Source organism: Montipora capricornis, chromosome 14 (assembly GCF_036669925.1).
Source record: "Montipora capricornis isolate CH-2021 chromosome 14, ASM3666992v2, whole genome shotgun sequence".
NCBI classification, from domain to species: domain Eukaryota; kingdom Metazoa; phylum Cnidaria; class Anthozoa; order Scleractinia; family Acroporidae; genus Montipora; species Montipora capricornis.
In genome coordinates, this window is record NC_090896.1 from 44,693,505 (window position 1) to 44,721,004 (window position 27,500).

At 38.3% G+C, this 27,500-nt stretch overlaps 5 protein-coding genes across 6 annotated transcripts in view; 3 read left to right on the forward strand and 2 right to left on the reverse strand.

Annotated features, from left to right (window-relative positions):
* Positions 1-4,718, reverse strand: part of LOC138033407 (polycystin-1-like protein 2) — a 22,165-nt gene extending 17,447 nt beyond the window's left edge. Inside the window, exons 1-2 of the mRNA XM_068881137.1 lie at positions 4,320-4,718; positions 2,227-2,562 (exon numbers count right to left, since the gene is read on the reverse strand). The gene's annotated coding sequence lies outside the window, so the exon portion shown is untranslated. The remainder of the gene's footprint in view (positions 1-2,226; positions 2,563-4,319) is intronic.
* The window catches only part of LOC138033756 (adhesion G protein-coupled receptor L4-like), a 207,703-nt gene that overhangs the window by 93,129 nt on the left and 87,074 nt on the right, over positions 1-27,500 (reverse strand). The gene's annotated exons all lie outside the window — the stretch shown is intronic.
* Positions 13,037-25,295, forward strand: LOC138033764 (uncharacterized). Of its 2 annotated transcripts, none has more exons than XM_068881581.1 (4): positions 13,037-13,913; positions 23,880-23,991; positions 24,859-24,903; positions 25,107-25,295. In XM_068881581.1, exons 1-4 carry the CDS (start codon positions 13,866-13,868, stop codon positions 25,148-25,150), a joined length of 249 nt encoding a protein of 82 aa, XP_068737682.1. In that variant the 5' UTR covers positions 13,037-13,865; the 3' UTR covers positions 25,151-25,295. The 2 variants fall into 2 exon arrangements, with proteins under 2 accessions (XP_068737682.1, XP_068737681.1); XM_068881580.1 differs by having other exon boundaries at positions 13,037-13,493; positions 23,884-23,991.
* On the forward strand, positions 21,659-23,209 carry LOC138033408 (uncharacterized). The gene has a single exon (XM_068881138.1). The coding sequence runs from the start codon at positions 21,659-21,661 to the stop codon at positions 23,207-23,209; it is 1,551 nt and encodes a 516-aa protein (XP_068737239.1).
* The window catches only part of LOC138033409 (uncharacterized), a 1,402-nt gene continuing 420 nt past the window's right edge, over positions 26,519-27,500 (forward strand). The window contains exon 1 of the mRNA XM_068881139.1: positions 26,519-27,500. This exon is cut by the window's right edge and continues 420 nt beyond it. Coding sequence (XP_068737240.1) covers positions 26,519-27,500 — 982 coding nt within the window.

Below are 27,500 nucleotides of genomic sequence, written 5' to 3' on the forward strand. Positions count from 1 at the left end.
TCAAATTCAAGGTTCTATGGAGGACGTTAGCACATGACGATGAATTTTCAGTTACCCCTCCACGCTTCCAACTCACTCATACCAGTTTAATTCCTCGACAGTTACTACACATTTTTAACGCGAAACGACATGAAATAGTTTCGTAGTGATATGAATAACGCGAACTCGTAATTTAAAATGAAGTCCTCGTAGCCGTCGTCGTCCTCGTTTAGTAAGCTCCCTAATTTCTGAAATTGTCCAGTTAAGCGCGAAGATCACTTGCATTTCTCATTCGATATGATGATGATTATTATTATCATTATCATTATTTTCAATAGAAGTGGAGGATTTAAGGAATAGAATGAAATGGAATGCAGGAAAATAACTTTCCTTGGAAACTATTCAGGGTTTTTTGTTTAATATGAAGATATGACGCAGCAGATAACCTAGTAACCTTTGTGGCTGTCTTAGTTGGTGTTTTTAGAAGAATCCGCCTTACGAGAAGGGGTTTCTCTTTACTAATTAAAACATTCATTAATCAGTAGGTAGTTATGGGGAATAGTGTGTAAGTGGATGGTGAGTTGAGGGTAAATCATAGACAAGAGTTATGGTTAGTCTGGAAAATGAGGGGGAGATGTTCACAAAGCAAATTCTCAACCCCAAAATAAGGTTAACAAATGAAACAAACTCTGTGTGAAATTAAAAATTGTAATCTCAGAAACAGTCAGATAGTACATGTACGAAAAACTAAGTTTGCTTTGTGAACATCTCCTCCTCATTTTCCAGACTAACTATAACTTTTGTCTATGATTTTCCCTCAACTCACCATCCACACACACACTATTCCCCATAACTACCTACTGATTAATGAATGTTTTAATTAGTAGAGAGAAACCCCAGTATTTGAATTTTTTTGTCGCAAGCAAGGCTGACGTTTGCAGGATACTTCGCAAAATTTTGGAGCGAAGGGAAATTTTTGCCAGCTTTTTCTTCCATGTAAGTAACCAGGTATCCTTTTTTTTTCTTTATTTTAAACTATAATTTTGCTTCAGAACGTCCATGATACACATGATGAGTTGTGTTTTTGGTAAGATATACTTTCCAATTTTAGTTAATCGACTTGAAAGCCTTGGTCGTTTTAGTCTACCCACGGTATTTTTAGTGCTAGTTTTTGTCCAGAGTTGCAGCTTGTTGTTCTTCTCTTTTTCCTTTCTTTACTCGGCACGAGGGGGTCTGGTAGAGGTCCGGCGCTGGACTAGAAACCCCTTGCTCGGTTGCGCTCTACCCCTGAAGATTCGCAGCCATTTACGAGCCTAATGGTGTCGCAGTCAGCTTGTCTTTATCCTTGGGATCTTTGGATTTGCCTCGTGGAACTGGTGTTTCATTTTCCATGGGATTTCTTTAGTTTTTTCCATATATTTTTTAAGAACGAAGATTTCATTGTAAAGATTTTTCATCTTTCTTATTCCCATTTTTAAGAACGAATAATTTTCATGGTCAAATATTTATTAATCCCTCCTACGTGATTTAGTTTTTCGTACATGTACTATCTGACTGTTTCTGAGATTACAATTTTTAATTTCACACAGAGTTTGTTTCATTTGTTAACCTTATTTTGGGGTTGAGAGTTTGCTTTGTGAACATCTCCCCCTCATTTTCCAGACTAACCATAACATTTGTCTATGATTTTCCCTCAACTCACCATCCACACACACACTATTCCCCATAACTACCTACTGATTAATGAATGTTTTAATTAGTAGAGAGAAACCCCTTCTTGTAAGGCGGATTCTTCTAAAAACACCAACTAAGACGGCCACAAAGGTTACTAAGTTATCTGCTGCATCATATATTCATATTAAACAAAAAGCCTAATTTCTGAAATTGTCCAGATAAGCGCGAAGATCACTTGCGTTTCTCATTCGATGATGATGATGACAATTATTATCATTATTATTATTTCAATAGACGTGGAGGATTTAAGGAATAGAATGAAATGGAATGCAGGAAAATAACTTTCCTTGGAAAATATTCAAGTGATGGTACGTCTTCAAAGCCCAGTAGACACATTTACAGCTATTTTTCATTTTTTATGTATTTTGGCGGATACACGTTTTCCAGTAACAAATTATTTCAGTATTAAAGTATTCCAGCAAAAAAATGTCTTCCACATGTCAGTTAATAAACAAATAAATAAATAAATAAATAAATCAGCAAAATAAAGAAATAAATGAAATGAATACCTACCGGAAGTGATATTCTTTGCACCAGACTCGCACCGAATGATATTGAAACTAAATCTGGAAGAATTGTCACAATCATATTGCACTTGTATTCGTACACTGGGAATATAGCTGCTAACCTCGAATTTAAATGCTTGATGGGAGAAAAAATAACGTCTGTAAAACGATTTAAATTCAGTTAGACATCTGTCTTTTAGTTCTTGAGAGCCAAGACAAGAATAGAACGATGTACACCAGCCAGTAGTGGAAGAAGGTCGGACCCAGTGATTTTCTGTGCCATTTACCAAATAGTCACAATAGTCCACTGACTGAGAACCTATCCATTTCCCAGAGCACGGAGCTGAATCAGGTGGAATAGAAGATGTAGTGTGATGTTGAGTCAAACAACGAGACAGTGGAATGTCCTCTTGGACTCTAGGTTCGACCTGTTTTAAGTCACTTATAACGAGGGGATAAGTTTCTTAGGGGGTATTGACATGAGACCGGGACGAACTCAGACCCGGCATGAGTTCGTGTCGGCCGTCATACATTTCTTCTTATACGTTTACATGAGACCGGCCTGACAATGAACTCACACCGGTCTGACTTCGGGTCGATTGCTGGACCGAGACGAGAAATTCTTGCACCGGTCTGAGTTCGTACCGGTCTCATGTAAATGACAGCAAATCTCAGACCCGGTCCAGAAATTTCAAGCCTGTATACTTTTCGCTCAGCCCATATATTTTTTTTCGAAAAAATCATATCATTTCATCCCGAAACCAGGCACCAAGCATTTCGTCGCGGTTTCATGTAAACGGCGCCGGTAGAAGTTCACACCGGTCTGAGTTCGTCCCGGTCTCGTATAGCGCTGACGTCTCAGCACCCATTTCAAATAGCACGATCGATCGAAGTTTCAATAACTGGGACAACCTTAGTCTCTCTCGAACAGGTGGTCCCAGTGGATGGAATCTAATGTGCTTAGCAACCTCCCGCTTGCAACGCCACCGAACCCTTTACTATTTGTTAACTATTCAACGAGTTGATAAGGTTACTTAACCACATTCTCACTGATGTAGGGCTAGCACTCGAAACTTAAGGGTCTGGAATATTCCGTAATTTTTCTTGAAAATTGTCTTGCAATTTTGTTGCGACAAAAGTGCTCACTTTGACTGATGTTACTACGAAAACTACCGATGTGAGAAATGGGCGAGAATATACGTGTCTCTGCTCCGCCAACTTTCGCTTGTAAATAGTTCAGATTCTTGAGAGGTATTGTGTTTGACGCCATGGCAGGACTGAACGCATGTGGAAGGCTCAGTATGATCTTGGACTGAAAAGCTCTCGGAGAAGATTTGAGAAGAAAGATTACACAAGACATTATCGGGAAAGGAGAAGACTTCACCATAGGTTTCCTCTTGGGAAGTTTTTCTGTGATTGCCAGAGAAAAGAGAGTTCAATTTTGAAAACCCATTTTTCCATTGTTGCGGTTGTTCCGGTACACCTAAGCCCCGTGGGAAAGGAATTTCATCACAATAGGTGCGGTTACACGGGGGACTTTTACCGCCGTGAATAACCCTTTTACCACGGGAAACTGCATTTAGTGCGTGTGACCGACATTCCCCATGGTAATTTTCCCGTGGTAAATTTCCGTGGATACGTAAAAAAGATCAGACGAAGCGCCCATGACATTTAACGTGGTAAGTTGGAAGGGTGTTTTGATGCCCGAGGTACAAGAGCCAATCACGATACTGATGAAGTTGTGATTAAATTTCCCGCCTCTGAATTGCGTGAGATTTCTTTTTACCTCGGTAATCTTCGTAAAGTGTGACCGCTGGTTAACTCGGTATACTAAAACACAAGTGTGGGTGCACCGCGAGTTAATTTACCATAGGAAATGGCATTTACCATGGTATTTGTAACCGCACCTAATGTTAAACGAAAGTGGGCGGGACAGTCACTCCTGTCCGTAGTTTGGGTCCACAGATCGGTGGTTTTCTTAGCATGATAGAAAGGTTGATTAGAGGGATCACTTCGTTTGTTTGTTTAATGAAGAGTAACTAGTATACCACTTAAAATATTCCCTAGAATAACCTTCATAAGAGCCGTGTTTGTACTTGCCATTTTTTGTTTGCGGTTCCGAGTGACACCGGTATCCTGTTGTCTTGATTGAGAATATGTATTGCACGCTCCCCCACTTTGGATGCGTTTTGTCACAGTGCCTTACTTGGATATTACTGACATATGTACCATTCTCGACTTGTTTGGTAGCGGTGATATCGAATCGAGTTGAGTGAAACCAATAAAACTGCTCAGAGCAAAACGATCGCCATTTGGGTGATTGATGAAAACATTCCGCGATGTGATAGCACCACCCATATAAGCAATCCTTTCGTGCACGATCGGTTCTATCGGTTAAGCATTTTATTGTTCGATAATTGTTATAAGTTCCGTTGGCAAGTTGTTCACAGTTGCCTTTCTGAAGCTCTTTGTAGTCCAAGGGTAAGGATGAACATCGCTCTCCTTAAAAATGAGAAATAAGTTAGCTGTGTAAATCATCGCGCCAGACCTTAAAGGCTGGGACTATGTCATAATGACATAATTTATGACACCCAAAATGCCAAAAGAGTAGAATGAAACATTGCAATAACCTCTTAGAACCGTTGAAAAACATAAAAGAAAGACAGAAAATGGAAAGAGAAGCATGGATGGCCGCAATGGACAAGATTGAAACGGATTGCATTTTGGTAATCTTGAAAAAGGTCGTGGGTTCAATTCCCACCCTGGTCAGAGTTTTTCTCTGTCCTTGTGTGGGCCCATTTCCATCAGTAGGGCTAACGCTCACATGGTTCATATGGGGTAGAAACATAGAACTTTACATTACACTCTAATCAGTTAAGTCTGTTCACATATAAGTGGTACACGGCCAACGTTTGTAAAAACGTAACCCTTCCTTGAAAAAGGTCGGCCCGACGTTTTCAAGTTTATGATAAATTGCCTGGATAAAGATAGTTTTTTCCTCAGAATCATCTTGTTTGTGATGTAACCGGATACTTTTATCAGTAAAGGAATTCCGCATTACCGTTTTCGAGTTATAAACTCGTCATTGACTAAGAGATTTCCCCTAAACACCCTAAAATAACGTGACATAGCCCCTTAAAGGAAAAGGAAATCTTTAAGACTTTGCTCCATTTTTTGGTTGTTTGCTCGAAGTTATTAGGCTGATTTAGCAACAGAACGGGAAGAAGTCCGACTCAAAATCCTATTGATCGTTCTCGAGTATTGCCCTCCAAACGCGGTTTTAAGCTGGCCTCGCTGAATATAAATAAATCGACCACTCATCTTGATGAACTCAAGATCTTTCTCGTAAGTAACGATATAGATGTTCTCGCAATTAACGAGACTAAATTAAATGAATACATCACCGATAATGAGGTCAGTATCTCTGGTTATGATATAGTTAGACGTGATAGAACTACATATGGAGGTGGGGGCGTTTGCTTTTATGTAAAAAAGTCAATTAACTTTTCGGTGCGCAACGATCTTTGCATGGGCAGTCTTGAGAACCTTAATTTGTATTGAAATACGCAAACCTCGTTCTAAATCATTTATTGTTGCTACGTGGTATGGACCACCTAATTCGCTTGTTGGTATATTTTCACCTTTTGAAGAGTTGATTGGGAAATTGGATTCCCTTAATACTGAATTCTACCTTTTAGGGGATCTAAATTGCAATATGGCCGCATCCCAGTTTGATAGCGATACACGCAAATTATTAACTATCACGGATGTTTATGGTCTTCAACAACTCATAACAGAACCAACAAGAATAACCGAAACTTCTGCAACATTGATTGATTTAATTTTTACAAACTGTCCTGACAAGGTGTTATGCTCAGGTGTGCGTCATATTGGCATTAGCGATCACAGCATGGTCTATGTCTATCGAAAATTAGCCATTAATGAACAGAGCAAGGGTCACACTAATATAACCTATAGGAATTTTCGAAATTTTAACGGTGATAAATTTCGTAGCGATGTTGCATCTCAAGATTGGGATCACATAAACAATTCTTCCAATCCAAATGATATGTGGAATGAATGGAAGGAATCCTTTTTGGCTATTGTTAACAAGCACGCTCCATTGAGAACCACTCGTGTTCGCGCGCGGGGTTCCCCATGGATTACTTCTGAGCTTAAAAAACAGATGCACTATCGAGATATTTTGAAACTCAGAGCAATTAGATCAAAAAATCCTAATGATTGGGTTCACTTTAAAAGACAGCGGAACAAAGTCAATAGTGCGACTATAGGCTAGCGAAGCAAGTTTATTATCAAAATATGCTAAACGAGCATAAGGGTGATTCCCGCAAAACCTGGCAGATCATCAATGAGCTGTCTTCCCGAAATTTCGTGGAAACGTCTGTGAAACAACTGAATGTAGATGAGCAATCAGTAACAGCTCCAGCAGAAATAGCGCACGAATTTAACCGTTATTTTGCTACCATTGGCCCGAAACTTGCTAGTGATATTCCTTCTTCAGATGGCAACAGCTATCTGAATTATCTCACTAGCACGGATAAGGAGTTTCAGTTCCGCCCAACCTCCACAAATGAAGTATTTTCACTGCTGAATAAACTGAAAAAATCAAAGGCAGTCGGCCTTGACAAAATTTCTTCTCGACTTATTCGTGAATGCGCGGATCTTATTTGCAAACCGCTGTGCTGTATTTTCAATCAGTCATTAAATGTAGGTGTGTTCCCAGACGACTGGAAGTGTGCACGGGTCACTCCACTATTCAAACAAGGGGAACGCGATGACCTAAACAATTACCGCCCAATTTCCGTTATCCCGGTTATAGCCAAAGTGTTCGAAAGAATAGTTTACAACCAATTATATGCGTACCTAACAAAGCATAACGTAATATGTAAATGCCAATCTGGTTTTCGCTCTATTCATTCCACCGTTACTGCTCCACTTGGGGCTACGGATACTTGGGCTTACAACATTGACCGAGGAAAAATAAACGCTGTTGTTTTCCAAGACCTAAAAAAAGCTTTTGATACGGTTAATCACGAGATCCTTTTATCTAAATTAAGTAATTACGGCATACATGGCATTTCTTACAACTGGTTTACGTCCTATTTAGACAACCGCACTCAAAAGTTTCCCATTAATGGATCACTTTCAAAAACTTGCTCACTAAGTTGCGGCGTCCCTCAAGGGACTATTTTGGGTCCATTGTTGTTTTTGCTATATATCAATGATCTGCCAAATTGTCTAACGAATTGTGAGCCATGGATGTACGCAGATGACACCCACCTAACATATGCGGGTGACAATACAGGCGACATAGAACCAAGTCTTAACCATGATCTAGAAAATGTTAAAAAATGGTTGATAGCAAACAAACTTACCCTGAACATGACAAAAACCGAATTTATGCTGATTGGATCAAGGCAGAGGTTGTGTGCTCTCACAAATCCTCCAATTCCCGAGATTAATGGTGCTTCTATCACTCAAGTTTCTGTTGCTAAATCCCTGGGCGTGCTTATTGCTAATAATCTTAACTAGAGTAGCCATGTCGATAAACTGACAAAGAAAGTAGCTTCTGGAATTGGATCCCTCAAACGTGTAAGGCGTCTCGTTCCTCAGACGACATTGCGATCTATTTATCACGCTTTACTTCAACCGCACTTTGACTACTGCAATGTCGTCTGGGGAAACTGTGGTATCACGTTACATGACAAATTACAAAAACTGCAAAATAGAGCAGCCAGAGTTTTGACCTTCTCTAATTTTGATGCAAATGCTAGCGAGCTATTTAAAATTTTAGGCTGGAAAAACCTAGTTAGCCAGCAACAAATTGCGCTGGCCACAATGGTCTATAAGTGTCTTCAGGGGCTAGCACCGGAATATCTATGTTCTAAATTTACAAACCGCGAATCTGTTTATAGTTTAAGAGACTCTGAAAGAAAGCTTAATGTTCCGTTTCCGCGGACAAATTATTATAGAAACAGCTTCAGCTATAGAGGTGCTACTGTCTGGAATAGCTTACCCTTCAAAGCGAGACAAGCAGAGTCTCTTGGGCTTTTCAAAAATCTGATTAAAGACATTTTTTAGTATAATGCACGGCATTCATGGAAAGCAGCTTTAGAATTAATATAGTTTAATTGTATTTTATTGTAATCATTTTAAAATTTTACCTTTTGTAATTTAGATCTTAGCATTGTTTGTAATCTTAGCTGATGATTTTACCGTGCATAAATAATAAAATATCATATCGTATCATATCATATCAACGGGAACGTCAGTGGCGAAGGTGCGCGCAGAAAAAACACCAATGAGAATTCAGAATAGAATAGACTCCACTCTTTTCTTCTCTATTCTAAATTCTCATTGGTAGTTTTGCTGCGCGCGACGTCGCCATTGACGTTCCCGTTCTGTTGCTAAATCAGCCTATTGACGACCGTAAAGCCGCAGCTACAAGAGCGATTTTCTGCTCGCGCTGGTGATGCGATTTTTTCAAACTTTGTCGCGTCGCCAGCGCGAGATGAAAATCGCACGTGTAGCCACCCTTGAACTGGCGACGCGACAGGTGAAAAATTCGCACGAAAAAAGTCTCCAGAGTTGAAACTTTCGCGACAAAATCGCAGAGATAGTTGCCCGTGTAGCCACCCTGCAACTTTTTGACCGCGCATGCGACGCGACGAAAGACTATTTAGCCAATGAAATTAAAGTAGGAATGTCTGTTTATAGTGCCCAGGTCTCTTGAAGTATGCGATTTGCGCGGCCTTCAATTTGTCGCCAAAATTTTTCACAAGTGTAGCCACCCTGGCGCGCAGGGGACGCGACAAAATCTGAAAAAAATCGCATCACCGGCGCGAGACAAAAATCGGTCGTGTAGCCGCGGCTTAAGGACGTTCGCGCCAATTGTTTCTGCGCATCCTTACTGCGCACGCAAATGCACACGCCACGTCATACACGAGCGCGCGCTCTAAGTACTAAAATAAGAAATGATAGGGCAAAAAGCCATTGCTATAGCTTTGCCTTGATTTAACGGTCTTGGACGTTCGGTGACCCCTATTTTTCTTTCCAGAAACGGATTTTATTTACAATTATCTCCACGTTGTCCAAAAATGAACAAAAAATCAATGTGGGAAGTTAAAAAAATTTCAAGATTTCTGCTCACGGGACATCGAATCCTGCCATCTTGCGGCTGCAAGGCGCGTGAAACTGTGGTCGCTAAACGCGAACTTGATCTTTAAGGAACCTCACCAGTTGACTAAATTCACTTAATAAGTCCACTTAAACAATATTTGGCAGAGAAGATTTCACTTCAAAGATTTAATTGCAATGTATTTGCGTTTACAGACACTGGCCTTATTCGCTAACGAAGCCCGATTTTGTCACATTTTGGGTGTTTTTCCGGGCATGTTCTCTCCAAAACGAAGTCGGTGACCCCCCATTTTTTTTTTTTACATTTCTGACATAACTCACTCATCATCTTACAGTGGTAAAAGTTTCAGAAAAAAATCGAATGTTGGAAAATTTTCGCACGAACGTCCTTAAGCAAGGTCGGCTTGACAACGGCGTGAATAGACCAAATTTGAAGTTATTTGGAGCACGTGAGTACCTGACGACTAATTGTCAATCCCGATAGTGGATCCTGGATCCCGAGTCGTGGATTCCGCCTACAAACTCACGGGTTCCATCAAAATCCGCTCAGGATTCCGGATTCCAAAGCCTCATATTTGCTGGATTCCGGATTCCATATTCCTTCGCATCGGGAGAATCTTTTCTCCTGAACAACCACACCTTTCATACCAATTATATTCCTGGTACATACTTTCCTTGCGAAACGACGTGATACTATCTCAAAATGATTAAAACAACTTCCTTGCTTAAGCTCTCTATTGTTTAGTGGCCGAATTTGCCATTCGACACCAGTTTTTCAAAGGTAGCAAACCTGGATAGGATAGATACGGATAAATAGTTTTGTTGTCTCTAAACTTGCAGCTAGTAAGCTGAATTATGCTAAGACATTACAAAATTCATAATTGTAAGAATATAACTAATAAAAAATGCAATAAAATGCTAAAGTATTCTAGAATTTCTAATTAATTAACATAACTATATTCTAAAAGTGGCTATGAAATTTTAGAGGCATGACCAAGTATGAAGCTTAAGCCGTTCCTGGCTCTACCTGTCCTGCACTTAGGTAGCACAAACGCTCTGGACACGTGTATTCAATAATCGATCTAATACGGGTGACATAAAAAGCTTCAGTTCCGATGGAGCTACGCGAGATCTCTTGAGTTGTTTGAGAAATTAAAGTCTAGAAGAAACCTTTTTTACTAACTCTACTACACTGTACATGGTCATTCCATTTAAGATTGCTGCCAATTATCAGACCTAGAACTTTGCGCGCTCAACAGTCTCAAGATGCTTGTTATTCACAATTAGGGAGTTTAAGAAACGACGACGGCTACGGCAACGACAAAAAGCAGTGATATTATTGGTTAAAAGAACCAAAATGGTCGGGCTGCACGTGCGGCATGCATTTTTGTACATTTCTTTCCCGTACTCGTCAAAACTACTACGTGAAATGACCAAATTTAAGGTTTTGACGACAAAGAGGACAAACTACAGTGAATCTTTCAGTCTCACTCTTTACTTCAAATCCGTCCGTACCAATACAGTTATAGCACACTTTGCCCATATTCTATAATATAAAAAAGATGGGTTAATCATGAAATACTTAGAAAAGCTCAAACTTACATTTCTAAGTGATGTTTTCGTCGACCGTAGCCGTCGTGGGTTCTTAAGTCGCTATTAGGGACCTTAAGATCTACGACGGCGACGTCAACGAAAACGTCACCTCAAAATAGTATCTCTAGTAAAAGTCTTTCGCGATTATTCCATCTCGTTCACGTCCTACAATATGGGCGAAGTATCCTAAAAATAAATTGGTAAGAGCGATTTCAGAGTGAAAATAGAGAATGAAAGATTCTCTGTGGCATGCTCACGTTGTCGTCAAAACCTAAAATTTCGTGATTTCACGTCGTCGTCATACAGAAAACCGCAAAAATATGAGCAATAATCCGTGCCGCACGTGCAGCACGATTATTTATGCTCTTTTAACCAATAATATTACTGTTTTGTGGCGTTGTCGTCGACGTCGTCGTTGTAGATCTTAAGCTCCCTATTATGGGTGCATGCAAGGACGGGTGAGATCTTCGCGAAACTTATCCTCATCTCTTACATTTAGACTCATTCACCGATGGACTGTGTAGAAAGAGCATCAACCGCGTTTTGACTGATTACCACCCTAGGTAGCCCCCGCCTTCGGCGCTCGCAAGGCGCCTCGTGACACCAAAAAATGTCACGTCAGGTGCTTTCAGAAATAGAAACTTATTTTATCAAACGAGTTGATAAAGGTCAAGTAGCCACCGTGAAAGATTTGGAAAGCTGACGTTTGGAGCGTTAGCCCTTCGTCGGAGCGAATGGCGAAGGGCTAACGCTCGAAACGCTTCGCCCCGACGAAGGGCTAACGCTCGAAACGTCAGCTTTCCAAATCTTTCACGGTGGCTACTTGATCTTTATCACTCGTTTGATAAAATAAATTTCTGTTTCAATCTCCCACCGACGCAGCACCACAGTTTCTGTAGAAACTAAAATTTTTGCTTTCAGAAATATGTCTGCTACTCTACAAAACTGTGGAAAACCCTGAATGCTACGGACATAGCTCCCCTGAACCGTTTCAGAGACTGTCATATCGTCAAAGTATTTCCACAGCTTGAACCCCGGTGCATCAAGGTTATCAATCATGATCAAAAACAGTCAGGGGCCAAGTTTGGTTCCACGGGAGACCCCGGAGGGGACGGTCCTCCAAAATATTTCATAAACATTGTTTTCAGTTTCTCTTGGGACTTACAAAAGAAAATAAAAACAATGCCTATGCAAAATTTTGGAGGGCAAACAAAGAGTATATTGCTATTTTTGAAAGTGGCCTATAGGGGACAATGTTTGCTTCTTTCCGTGATGATGGGAGTTGACACTCACAGAAAGAGGAATTGGCAACATCTGAGACTGGGCCCGCCAAAATATCCGCATTTTCCTTCAAAGTCCAACCTGAAATACCGTCAGGGCCTTGCGACTTAGTGGGGTTAAGCGTAGTAAGACTGAGGAAAACCTCTAATTGTCCAAAGCCTCCTTCTGTCCCCTGAGAATACAAATCATCTCTTGCGTATTCCGATAAACCAGTCATTTTTCATGCCAACAATTCCCGTCCCCTACTCCTAGTTGTGTTGATTTTGTCACATCTGATATCCAACGAAGACCTAAATTTTGCGCTCGGTAATTACCTACGCGTCTGTTCTTTCAATCTTTTGTTCTAGAAACAAAAGAGCCTCAAAGGTACAAATAAAAGAAATGACCATAGAAGGAATGTTAAGCTCTGAGATTATCTACCCGGATTCGTCCCGGAATACAAACCCAAAATTTGAAATATTTTATTATCATGACGATAAAATGAGAATAAAAAAGACCCGGATATTGTTTTTAAGGAGAAGGTGAAGAACACAAATGACGCAAAACAGCAACAGACAAACGGTTGTTACTATAGATACAGACATGGATACGTCATTGAGAGAACGATTAGTTCGCACGCGCATACCCAGCATTGATGAAAAAGTTGGCCAAACGGCTTCAACCTCATTACTGGGTTGCCTATGGCAAACCAGTTGGAATCTGTGTTTAGTTTCGTGTTTTTTTTATTTTTTTCCGTGTCGGTAAAAGTCTTGCCTGTCACTACCCTGCTAAGTAATGGCTTTTTGCATAGAGTCTTGTCTGTGTATTTTGTTAGGTTGGAGGGGGCTGGGGGAATACGTAGATTTCCTTGGTGCACACAGATGAACGTTTAATTATTTAACCAGCAATGGCGTCGAAAGTCGTGGTAACGGGGATGGCGTTTTAGTGGAAAAAATATACCTTTATGAGATCAAGAATGGAACGTCAATTGGAATAACGAAACAGGCGGGGAAAATAAATATCTGGAATCTTAAAAGCGACGATGGATGGTCTTCGAGAACAATTGCGGTTGGATATGAGAAAGTGTGTGTTGTTTCTAATCATAAACTGTACTGGTATGTGGAACACTGACAGCAAGTGGGAAATTGAGTATGGGTGTAAAAGGAATCGAATGTCTTGAATGTATCACAGTGTTTACGGAAGTGGCATCGCATTTGTCTGGCAATTTGCATTTAATTTGCAGTCAAGCTGTACAGTTTTCAGGTAAAAAGATAATTGAAAATGTGACAGTGAAGAATTATTAGAAAGAAAGCTTGTTGTCTATTTTGTGCTTTGGAAAAGGTTCTTTAGGAAAGAGTTCAATCTTGAACTGAAGAATATATTTATTTGGATATTGTATGGTTTGTGAGACGGATTGTTTCTTGTTTGCACGCACGGAATTGGAATAGAAGGGGTTTTTTGTCTCCAATGGCAAATATTTTGTTAGTTTCAATAAATTTCATGCTGGAAAAGGTTTTTGTGAGATGTTTCAACTGTTGTGATTCATTGTGCTGTGTAGTATTCGAGTTTAACTAATTTGCATAAGTGAGTTGAAATTTAATACGCATTAAATAAAGATGACAGGAATTTGTAGGCATGATCGTTCTGGCAAATGATTACAGCTGGCGATTGTTTTTAATTAAGGTCAGAAAAAGATTTCAGTATAGTCACTCTTGCGTAAAATGAAGTTATTGTTAACTTGAGAAAACAACAATAGGGTCGTTTATACGAGAGAAAATAAGCCGCGGCTTACTCTGGACGAGGCGTACATAATACACGAAAGGAACTATTTATACGAGTATAAACTCCCAGGCCAGGATAAGCCGGGGCTTGAGAAAGCTGTGAACGTAGATTTTGTACCATTTATATGGGCTGTTCGCGTGTTACTTTCTCTCGTATAAACGGCCCTTATATTTCTTTAACTTTTTTAAAGAGAGAGATTTCGCGCAAATTTTATTTCAAGCTATTCAGTTGAAATATTATTTCTCGCCATTGGCTTCGTTTGCGTGATCATTTACTGGTGTTGACATTTAGGAGGTAGTTGTTTGGTTCTAAACGAGTAGGAATAAAACGACCAGGAATGTGCGAATTTTAGTGGGTGTGCGATAGCAACACGAGACAGGAGTCGAGAGATTCTAACGATAGACAGATATCATCTAACCCCTCCTGAAATAAACGAAGGAAACCTAGCGTTGGTGGTTTGTGTGAATTTATAGCACTAAGTGGATGGAAGTCGTCATGTTTTGATTGGGCAGCTTCAGAGACGTCCTTCTGAGGAAACAAGTTGTTAAAATAGCTAATTGTGATTGGAGAATTTCGATCCTAAGTATAATAATGCCTTTTATTGACAGGCAAAACCATATGATTGACTGTGATCATACCAAATATCATTTGTTTTCGCGATCAAGTTGTTGCGAAGTGTGTAGCCCATGACAGTATGTCGTTTGTGAGCATATTGCTTTTTGTTGTATTAAGCTTCTTCCTCGGAACGCTCAAACAACTCACTTATGCACACGCCGTTTGCGGTAGACCCACACTAAAAGATGCTGTTGAGCGATTGTTTTGGCCGGGGTTGGTCCGCAAACTGAAAGAAAGTTTATATGTTGAGAACAAATGTGTACTAAATGAACAAATATGTGAAAATCATGATATGAACTGCACTGAAATCAAATGCCAAAGGAGAGAAGCACAGAACTGTGAAAGTTTCCTGAAGAAGAAAGTTCCTGATCTTAAAGTTAGTGCTAGCGGTATCGAGTCGCAGAGATGTACGCCTAGCCGGATGCATTTAGTTAAATTTCTGGAAAAGGTGAATTTTCTGTCTATTTGTATTATCATGGCTTTTTGTTTTCTGCTGTTACTGAATCCCTTTGTATTTGGAGCTGTAACGCTATTTTATGTGCAATTACTTGTATCGTTTGCAATTATCCTCACTAGTGCTGTTGTTAGCATTTTTTACCATACTTGGTGTAGCGTTTTGTGCTTGAATGAAGCTATTGTGAATGCTTGCAATGACTGTGGCCAATTTGAGAAAGAATCATCGGTATCTGTTGTTGTGAATGTCGAGAATAAAGAATCAATAAAAGACTGGCAACTTCAATCTTGTTGTGCTAAGTTGAATTATTGTAAATGTTTAAAAGGATGTCGCCATGTTGTTCTCAGGGATGGAGAAGTAAGCAGTGTTTCAGCGAAACAGCTAAAAGGAGCCTTGCAGGAGAACATATTTGAGAATGAGGCTCAGCCATGTGTTATTGTGGATCTTGATAATAAAGAATCAGTAGATGACTTGCAATTTCGATCTCGTTATGCTAAGTTTGTTTATTGTAAATCTGTAAGAAGGCGTCACCAAAGGGATCGAGAACCAAGCAGAATTCCAGTGAAGCAGTTATCACGAGCCTTGCATAAGAGCAGACATTTCAGGAAATTTGTTCGAAAATATATTAAAAAGAACGTACCGAAATCTTCTGCCATGCATTTATTTACCAAGTTGAGTGTACTTTATCGTAAGTTAGACTATATGTTTGTAAGACCAAGGTCTGCTGCCAAGAAGAGGAGTACGGAAAGGAAATGGTGTACAGCACATCAAAGGAAAAAACCTAGAACTAGTGGCCGAAGAGTGAAAGTTAAGTGTAACTACACTTCTGTAAAATCTGTTTATAAGGACGTTGACCATAGAATGAATCATACAGAGTTCAAGCTGTCTAATGATATAGAGAAAAACCCTGGGCCCATTGATCATACCAGAACTATTCAAGCGCCTTATAGTCAAGGCAATGTGGAAGTGTTTGGCGAAAGTGCAGGTACTCAGTGTGTAGCAATGTCTCTTACTTCACTGATTTATAATTACAGGAGAAGTATTAGCTCATCAATGGATTTGGTTAACATTATGAACATTGGTAATGAATTGTATTCTGGATTATCTAGACTGTCCAGACAAACTTTCCTGTTATTGACTGAGTTGCCGGAAGTGCTCAATGTGTTTAATACAGATTATCAGCTTCATTACAGTTCAAGTTATAGTGGTACTGTAAACGGTAGATCCATTATACATGATTTGAGTTTCTGTATGCCTTTGGTTGATGCTTTGCTGACATTAGTAAGACAAAACTACCAATCATTTCTTTTAACAATTGAGTGTAGTACTGTTTCTATGTACTGTACTCCAGATGGTAAATTTAAAATATTTGATTCACATGCTAGAGATGCGTTAGGTATGCCTCATTCTCAAGGAACATGTGTGTTATTAGAAGCACAAAGTATACATGATGTCATATGTTATTTGCAAATTCTGTATGAAAATTCAAATACTTTGTTTGAGTTGATTGGTGTTGAAATAACAAGACTAGAAAAGGAGAAGAATCACCCAGTCAATGAGTACAGTGAAACCACTCAATCAGAACTTGCTGATGATGATGGAGCAATGGTGCATATTTTAGTAAGGAATGATGACGAGTCTTTCATAAAAAGATGTTGTGCTTTATCATTTTATTGCATTTGTTTTTCAGTGATTAAGGCATGCACTTACTGGAATTCACAAACTCTAGATGCAATTATTGACCATGGAAATGAGTTTTATCAGAAACAATTTGCATGTCCTGATGGAAATTGCTGTTTAAGAAAATTTCCAAATAAACTTCAAATATATGATGCAACTGTTGATATTGTCTTTACAACACAGAAAGAAGGCATATTTAGTTGTGCATCCAGCAGTAGCAAACTGCTCCTCGAAAACTTTATTTTGAATAACACAAGTGGCAATACTGGATTTATGATATGTTTCTCAAATTACTGTGTAAGTTGTATATTTCAGCACAATTCTAAGGGTAAAAGTACTAAGTACTACTTAGCAATATTCGATAGTGACGGAACACTAGATGAATTTCAAACTGTCAATGACAATAACCTCCTCCTTCAAGCTTTTGCTCATACTGTTAAAAAAATTAATACAATTAATGATTCAAAGGTAGCATACATTATCAGATTTCTAAACTGTTACAGTAATTTGCCAAGAACTTTAAAAGAAAAGGTATTAAGGAAGCACAAATCTAATCTGCACAAAAGATCACTTGCTGAGAAGCGAAGAGAAGATTATGCAAAAATGGAACCTAGTGCCAAACGAAAATACTTAATTAACAAAGCAGAATGGTACAAATCATTAGATTCTGCAGAAAAAGAAAAACTCTTGTCTGAGAGAGCAGAGTGGTACAAATCATTAGATTGTACAGAAAAAGAAAAACTTTTGTCAGAAAAAGTACAGAAGTACAGATCACTAGATCCTGCAGAAAAAGAAAAAGTGTTGTCTCAAAGAGCAGAGTGGTATAAATCACTAGATCCTGCAGTAAAGGAAAAACTCTTGTTTGACAGAGCAGAGTGGTATAAACTAGATCCTGTAAAAAAAGATCTGATAACTAAAAATAAAAAGCGGAAGTATAATGCAATGGAACCACTGGTTAAGGCACAACACTTGAACAATAGAAAAGAGGAATATTGCAGAATGGATCCAATAAAAAAGCAAAAAGTAATTAAGCGTATAAGTGATGCAGCAAAAAATTCTAGGAAAAAAAATGTTCAGCATAGTTTGGATCACTACATTTCAGTATTTCAGAATAAGATCACAGAGGGGCCATATTACATATGTTCAGTTTGTCATAGAATACTATATAGAAAAACAGTTATGTTACTTAAAGAGAATAAATATAGTGTACACCATCTTTTCACTGAGATAAAGTCATTTGATGACAAACAATACATTTGTAGAACATGCCATGCGAAAGTTTCAAAAGGACAAAAACCATGTCAAGCTGTATGTAATAAACTGGAAGTTGATGAAACACCACCAGAACTCTCAGTACTAGAAAAACTTGAACAAATATTAATAGCACAGAGGATAGTTTTTGAAAAGATAGTGGTAATGCCTAAAGGCCAACAGAGGAAGATTAAAGGAGCAATATGCAATGTACCAGTTGAATGTGATCAAACATGTAGAACATTGCCACGTCCTCCTGAAAGGTCAGGTATAATCCTGTTGAAACTGAAGAGAAAGATGGAGTTTAGGGGCCATGTTTATTTTCAAGCTGTGCGACCTCAACTGATATTAAATGCTCTGATGTGGCTCAAAATGAATAATCCTTTGTATGATAATATATGTATAGATATGAACAAAATAGATAGGCATCTTACAGTATTACAGCAAAATGATGTTAGTTTAGAAGATTCAATTTTGAATAATGACAACCACTCCAGTGGATCTGGCATAAGTGATGACAGTTTATCAAACAATAAAAATAGTAGGAAAGACAGCACATTTGCAGATGAAGAAAATGATGATCCTTTAAATGAATTTCGAGCACCAACAAGTGAGACTTGCTTACAGTCTGTAATACCTGATTATCCTGTAAGTGTTGAGCAAAATGATGTATCGTCTCAAGGAAACGAAGTGTATGCTATTGCTCCTGGAGAAAGTAAACATCCAGTTTCCTTCATGGCAGACAAACAATGTGAAGAACTAGCATTTCCTGTTTTGTTTCCAAAAGGAAAGTATGGGTACTCCGTCAACCGAAAAATAACGTTGTCACCAGTTAAGTACTTCAATGCAAGACTTTTACATCATAGTGGTAGATTTGCTACCAATCCTGAATATCTCTTCTTTGCTCAGTTCATCATAGAACAGAAGAAAGTATCAGATAGCATCAATATTGCTTTGAAAAAAATGCATGGGCAGCCCATTACTGCTTCTCAAGTAAGATCAAATAATAAGCACAGTTTATAAAATCTCATTTGTCAAGATCAGGCTTATTTATTTTTGAGACAAATTCCAGGAACACCACCTTATTGGCAAAAATTTATGTATGAAGTAGTAGCTATGGTAAAACAGCTTGGGATACCAACATGGTTTATGACATTATCCTGTGCTGACCTTAGGTGGCCTGAACTTTTTCAGATTATTGCAAGAACACAAGGCAAAAATCTCACGAATGAACAAGTTGATGCTTTGTCTTATAATGAAAGATGTTCAATGCTCAATGTAAATCCTGTTGTTGTTGCTAAGCACTTTCAATATAGAGTTGAAACATTCTTCACTGAAATTCTGCTAAGTAATACAAACCCAATTGGTAAAATAGTATACTATGCACTCCGCATTGAGTTTCAGATGAGAGGCTCACCTCATTTACATGCGTTAATATGGACATCAGATTGCCCTAAACTAACACATGATACCAAGGAAGCATATATCTATTTCATAGATGAACATGTGCAGGCATGCCTTCCTGATCAAAATGAAGACTCTGAGTTACATGAGATTGTAAAAACCTATCAAAAGCACAGTCATTCAAAGACCTGTAGAAAATACAAAAACATGAAATGTAGATTTAATTTTGGGCACTTCTTTACTAACAAAACTATTGTGGCTGAACCTCTTTCTGATGATTTAGATCCAGAAGTAAAGACAAGTACGATAGACAGACAAAAAGAAATCCTTAGACTAATTAAAGAAAAAATAGATGAGGTGTTAAATCCCAGTAAGGCAAACTATGATCCTACTTTAACAGAAGCTGATATTTTCAAATCTGTAAACATAACTGAAGAACAATATTACTGGGCTTTATCCATTTCACCTGACTCAAACTATGAGCTGCACCTAAAAAGACCAATAGACAGCTGTTTCATTAATAATTATTTTATTGCTGGTATTAAGGGTTTTAGAGCAAATGTTGACTTGCAACCTGTATTTAACCACTACAAGTGCATAACTTATGTGTGCTCGTATTTTACCAAGGATGAGACTGAATGTTCACAGGCAATTATGAATGCTGCAAAGGAAGCTAAGAAAGAAAACTTGAGTGTCAGGGATAGCTTAAAGAGAATTGGTGCTGCTTTCCTTTCTACCAGAGAAGTTAGTTCACAAGAATGTGTTTACAGATGCATGCCTGAACTATGGTTACGAAAAATATTTCCTGCAACAGTTTTTGTTAGTACTGACCTACCAGAAAAAAGGGTACGTATTGCAAAATCAGCAGAAGAACTTGATGAACTGGATAATGAAAGTACTGACATCTTTAAATCTAATATTATTGAGCGATACACTTTAAGACCACAGTGTATTCCCTCTGTAGATAGGCTAAGTCTGGCAGAGTTTGCTGCATACTATTATAAAGAATACAGAAAGGACTGCCAAGAAAAAGGTGATGCTCAACCTGAGGTTTTAACTGACGATGTCATTGAATTACACCACAATTGTGATCCTGATACATTTCTTCCCAACAAAATAACACTAATGAACACAAATGAAGTTATGAAGTGTAGAAAAGTCAAAGCTGTTATAAGATATCACAAGCCAAACAAAACAAAAGAACCTGAACTGTATTTTCATCATCTCCTGATCCTGTACTTCCCATGGAGAGATGAAAGAAGTCTTCTAGGAAGTGATCAAACATATGCTTCGAAATTCTATGAGCATAAGGTACAAGCTGTAGTGGAACGAAACAGAGAGAATTTTGAGCCTGATGCTGATGCTGTTACAGAAGCACTTGAATTTGTTAGAAATAACCAGGGCAAAACCATCCACTACAGCTATGATTCTATGAATGACCAAGAAAATGCAGATTTACAATCTGAAGAGCAAGGTGATTCAGTACCAAATGAGTCGTTTAATGAACAATTACCCACACACCTTGTTTCATCGTCAGAAAGTGAGAATAATTCAAACGTAGGAATAACAATGTACAACCAGCCAACAGAAATAAGTGATGATGAGCTACGGGAATGTGTTAGATCATTGAACAAAAGACAGCGCTATGCTTATGATATAATTCTTGCCTGGTGTAGAAGTAAAGTGAAAAACATGAATAGTCTAAAACCCGAAGAAGTAAAACCAATATATTTTTATAACTGGTGGAGCAGGTGCTGGTAAAAGTCACTTGATCCAAACAATCTACCACACTGTCACAAAGACTTTTAGACATCCTCCTATGAATCCTGAATTACCTACAGTTCTTTTAATGGCACCTACTGGGGTTGCTGCTATTAACATAGATGGGACAACAATAAACACTGCGTTAGCAATTCCCAAAGAAACAGGTGATAATTTACGTGCAATGTGTGACGAAAAGAAAACACAGATGAGAATGTCGCTAGCTGACCTGAAGTTGATCATAATAGATGAAATTTCTATGGTTGCCAACACTACTTTGCTTCATATCCATCAAAGACTAAAAGAAATTTTTGGCACATCAAATGTACACCTGTTTGCAGGCATTAGCATTCTTGCTGTTGGTGACATGTATCAACTTCCACCAATACGCAGGAAACCTGTCTTTGCAAATTACAAAAATGATGTGTTTAACCTGTACCACCCATGGCACCTATTCACAATGATAGAGCTTGTTGATATAATGAGACAAAAGAATGACCAACCATTTGCTGAACTTTTGAATAGGTTTCGCACAGCAAGTCAAACTGAAGAAGATATCAAGTGCATCCAATCTAGATCTATTGATCTATCAGATGTTAATTACCCATCAGATGCTCTTCATATTTGGGCTGAAAATAATCCAGTCAATCGACACAATGAAATGAAATTGCACCAAATACCTGCACAGTTGTTCCACCTTAAAGCCACAGATCAGTACCCTGTTAATGTATCACAACAAGCTATTAACAGAATTTTAGCTAGACCCAGGTCTGAAACTGGTGGACTTGATGCTAATATTTCTATAAAGGAAACTGCTAGAGTTATGTTAACCAATAACATTGATATTTCGGATAGACTTATAAATGGTCAACTAGGAACTGTTGTTAGAATTGAAGTAAATCAAAATAATAAAAAACCCACCATTATCTATATAAAATTTGATGATGCCAAAGCTGGCAACAGTTTAATTCAAAAGAGTACTAACAGTTTTGTGCGACAGAATAGAGTTGTACCCATAGAACCTGTCCTAGCAAAAATTAAAATACATCCAAATAAACCTTCTTCTCCCGAAATACAGAGAATGCAATTCCCTTTGACATTGGCTTATGCTGTCAGCATCCACAAAGTACAAGGATTGTCACTTAACAGTCTTGTCATTAGTTTTGAGTTGGTCAAACAGAGATCATTCAATTATGGTCAGGTATATGTTGCACTGAGCCGAGCTACCACTTTAAATGGTATTCATATTCTAGGAAAAATTAACAGCAAACATGTGAAAGCAGATCCTCGGGTACATGAAGAATACAAAAGACTGCGAGAAATGTCAAAAAGCAAAGGAACTAATGAAAAATATAAGGACAATGCAACGCTCACTATATGTCTCTTAAACATACGATCACTCAAAAAACATAGTGTAGATATCAAGTATGATGCAAACATAAAGAATAGTGATCTAATTGCATTGACAGAAACACAACTTGTACCTCATAGCAATGATACTGACATAAAATCTCATCTTTTACCATTCACTCTCTACCGGCAAGATCATCCTACTGATAGATTTTTGAGTTTGGCACTGTGTACCAGAAGATCAATAGAAACTAAGGAACATGAATACTTTCCACAAGCAAATGCAATGAAATTTGTAATAATTATGAATAGATCAACAACTATGTGTCCCAAGTTTACAGTGCTTTTTCTTTACCGAAAGAACAACTCAAATATAATAGAGTACGTAAGTCATCTACGAAATATCCTTGGCACTTATCCATTTGACATCATTCTTGGTGATTTCAACATCAATTACTTAAATGATGATAGCATTAGACCATTAAAATCTTTAATGACGTCTCTAGGTTATTCACAGTTTGTACAAAATGCAACTTTTGTCTCATCAGGAAACATACTTGATCAAATTTACTTAAAATCAACAAAATTTGACATCATAGAGAATACTGTAATTAGTGTCTACTACTCTGACCATGATGCCGTTAAAATATCCATAAAATATAACCAAGATACCAGTATTTAAACATTTATATTTATTTTAATTGTCATGCAAAGCATATAATTTATTTATAGCAATAACTGTAAATATAAATTTCAATGTAGAAATGTGTCTTGGCAGGAACCATGATGCTGTTAAAATATGCATACACTAGCTATAACTAAAATGATATTATGAAACTTTCATGCAACGATCTTTTACAATGAAAATGATGAATTTTTCTGGAGATTTTGAAAAAAAGGTGTCATAAAGATGTCGCAAAGAAATCATAAGTTCAGCTAGAACAAAACTGGAAATTCATAAAATCCTAATCTACCATAGTATCCTCAAAAGCAGACAGCTTGGCGCACCACCTTCATATCTTTGGTAGGTTTCCTCATAAATATTATCAACATTTATCTATATAATTGTTATTATTATATGATATCATATGGATTAAGCAAAGCAAATTAAATTTAAGACTCTACAACCAATGGAGAGAAAACCATGTTACACAATTTTATAATTAATTGTTTTGGATTAGTAAGCAGAGATTTAGATAATCATATGTCAATTAATTTGAAATTATTAAGATAATTTTTTTCTAGAAGTTGGTAAATTCTATGAATTCCTTTACCAAAATGGATCATGTTCATATGCCACAAGAATGTCCAATCTTGCCTAAGCACCTGAGGAGACAATCTTTTTTTCTAAGCTAGAATTTCCCATAGCCGGAAGGAGAGACTTGAAAGGTCTGCTGACAAGCATTTTACAAGGCACCACCATATGGTGCCTCACGCCCTGTCTGTGTCCCGCACCACAAGTAGGTAAGTTTAGATATTATTATTTTTCACCTTACTCAGATATTGTGAGGCTAGAGTTTCAATAACTATAAATAACAGGCATGCTTCTCATGTAACATACCAGTTCAAACCACCATTGAAGGAAAACTGAAGGTTAAAATCGACAATTTTTCCAACATTTTTTTTAGAAAGCCTAACATAACTGAAGTTAAGTTTGTGGAGTTATTTCTTCTTGTTCCCTGTGTTTTTGTGAGAAAATTACGTTTGAAAATGGGCTTTTCCCGCTTTTTCAACATTTTAAGTGGGGGCTAAAAAACTAAATCAGCCACCTGCTGTGACGTATGATATGGGAAACAGAGATTGCGTAATCAAGAGAAACAAGGTAAACACAAGTACTACTATGGATATTTTCTGTTTCTTTGCTGTTTCTTCGTGGACTCAGTATCAACAACAAACATCAATCTAAATACTGCTTCTATAAGGCGGCGTTCTCGCATGTCTTCCCCATATCATACAACATAAGCTGCAAAAATAACCACTGACTCCTCCAGTCTGAGCCGCAATGCTGATGGCCCAAAATTGGAATAAAAACATTTTTTCATGTGGAAAAATGATGAATATGCCAGAAAAAAGTTGAAAAGATTATTGTGAATGGTTTAAAGCATAAATAAAAAATGCTTATTTTTTGCATTCAGTTCTCCTTTAAAAATAAAGATAAGAATCATGATAATAATTATAATCATTATAATAATAATAATTGTTATTATTACTATTACCATTATTATTGAAATACCATTAAATACCATTATTTACAATAATAAAATAATACTTATTTATAAAAATAAAATCTGGATTCTTGTTATTAAATATCTTTTTCTCTTTTACATGTAGGTGTTAGGATGAATATTCAATCAATTAGTTATCAGAGGATTGTAGGTAGGACTCTTACTAAAGGAACTCTGATTTCTTTTTTCTTGGTTCGCTTTGCATGTGACATGCTGAAAAATAGTTGTTTCAAAAGTCCCCAGTTGTCTGTTATGTAAATTTCTTTAAAACCAAAAACACTCGAGTTAAACTCACATTCATCTTCCGTAAAAGTTAAAAGTCCTTAAACTTTTCTTATTTGCTTTTTTCTGCAGAAATACAATGTACATCCAACAAGAGAACATTCTTAAGCTGTTAAGTAAAAACGCAAGTGAAGTTATGATCCTCACAGTTATCAACGCAATCTTAGCAATTGCGTAGAGAAGACTGAAAATTTCAGGACGTCAACGGGATCTGAACCCATGACTTTGTGATACCGGTGTGACACTCTATTAACCAACTGAGCCATGACGCCACTGTCTTTGGGAGCTGGTCATTTGTGGATTCAAGTGTTCTCGTGATGAATGAATCAATGAACAAAATGATATATGATCATTACTGATCAAGTAAATGCTCGGCATCTACAGCATCTATGATGAGAAAGACATGAGCAGATAGGCTCCTGTTATGGTTTGGGATTCCAAAAGATTTATACCAAGAGACTGCAACAGTATCCTGCAAACACCTTAAATCAGAAGCAATGAACCGTTACGCTGGCATACCGGTTGTACTTTGATAAAATCTGACAGTAGAATGAAAATTTGGACAAACAAGACAAAGAACATTGATCTTCAATCAGGCCAAGAGAAAGCCTACGAGCAACAAACAAAATTGTGGCCGCCAAAACCACAGAGATTAATTGGCACAAGACAGAATAAAGTCCAAACTCTAAACGCGTTAAGCGGATTTATTCAGTATTACACGCATGTAAGACTTAACTCCTCGACAACTTCAAGCTTGAACAGTTTACCGCGGTCCTATTACAGTTGTCGGATATCACAAATTTGTCACGTAACAATTCCTTAAACGGTTTCTAAACGAAAGGAAAAATATGGCTTGTATAATGCTTCGAGTAACACACAAATGTCTATCTGAAAACTACGGTGGCTTTAAAGGGACATGCGATTCCCCTCTTTTTTTCTTGCTAATTTGCGACTTGCGACTTGCGATTTGCGATTTGCTACTTGCTACTTGCGACTTGCGACTTGCGACTTGCGACTTGCGACTTGCGAGTTGCTACTTGCGACTTGCGACTTGCGACTTGCGACTTGCTACTTGCGACTTGCGACTTGCGACTTGCGATTTGCTACTTGCGACTTGCTACTTGCGACTTGCGACTTGCTACTTGCGACTTGCGACTTGCGACTTGCTACTTGCGACTTGCGACTTGCGACTTGCTACTTGCGACTTGCGACTTGCTACTTGCGACTTGCGACTTGCGACTTGCGACTTGCGACTTGCGACTTGCGACTTGCGACTTGCGACTTGCGACTTGCGACTTGCGACTTGCGACTTGCGACTTGCGACTTGCGACTTGCTACTTGCTACTTGCGACTTGCGACTTGCGACTTGCGACTTGCGACTTGCGACTTGCAACTTGCGACTTGCCACTTGCCACTTGCCACTTGCCACTTACGACTCTCCGATCGCGAAAGGTCATTTCAGCGGACTGCATTTTAGACACAACATGGCGTCTCCGGTCTCGACTATCTTAATATTTTTTGTCCTGTGTAGTTCCTCCAAAGCTGTTCTTCCGCGTTACTTACCTGCAATTAGTAACAGTGCTCTAAATCGCGAGGACATAATACTCAACTATTTTAACTTTGGATTTGCTACATCGGAAATTGCATTGTTCTTAGCTAGTGTTCACGGTTTGTGTATCTCTTTGAGGCATTTGAAACGAATATTACGTCGTCTGGGATGTACAAGACGTCGACATCCGAGTGACATAAATGAGGTAGTACAAGCTGTGGAAGAGGAATTAAGAGGCAGTGGGAGTCTTCTGGGCTATAGAGCAATGCATCAAAGGTTGATAAATCAGCATGGTCTTGTTACTTCACGAGAGGTCGTTCGTCATGCTTTAAGGATCTTTGATCCTCAAGGAGTGGAGCAAAGATCGAGACATAGACTGAGAAGAAGAGTGTATCGATGCAAAGGTCCGAACTATTTGTGGCATATAGACGGTTATGATAAACTTAAGCCATTTGGCTTTTGTATTCATGGTGCAATTGATGGCTTTAGTAGGAGAATAATTTGGTTGGAGGTAGCATCATCAAACAATGACCCTCGGGTGGTAGCTCATCATTTTCTGGATTACGCGAAACAGTTGGGAGGTACTGCACGCATCATACGAGGAGATAGGGGAACTGAAAATGTGAATATAGCGGCTATTCAGCGTTTCTTCCGACGATCTATGGATGACGATTTTGCTGGTGACAAGAGCTTCATGTTTGGGAAATCTACGTCAAATCAAAGAATAGAGGCATGGTGGGGACGTCTTAGACAGGGATGTGCAGACTGGTGGATGGAGTTCTTCAAAGACTTGAGAGATTCTGGGCTTTACTGTGATGACAACATCATACACTGTGAATGCCTGAAGTTCTGTTTTATGGATATTATACAAAGCGAACTACACAGGGCTGCAGAGGAATGGAACGTTCACAGAATTC

Coding starts and splice junctions, on each gene's coding strand:
- LOC138033764 (XM_068881580.1), top strand. CDS start 13,382: ATGGGTGTAAAAGGAATCGAATGTCTTGAATGTATCACAGTGTTTACG. Junction 23,992..24,858: donor GTGTCCCGCACCACAAGTAG/GTAAGTTTAGAT, acceptor TTTTACATGTAG/GTGTTAGGATGAATATTCAA. Junction 24,904..25,106: donor TAGTTATCAGAGGATTGTAG/GTAGGACTCTTA, acceptor TTTTTTCTGCAG/AAATACAATGTACATCCAAC.
- LOC138033408 (XM_068881138.1), top strand. CDS start 21,659: ATGAGACAAAAGAATGACCAACCATTTGCTGAACTTTTGAATAGGTTT.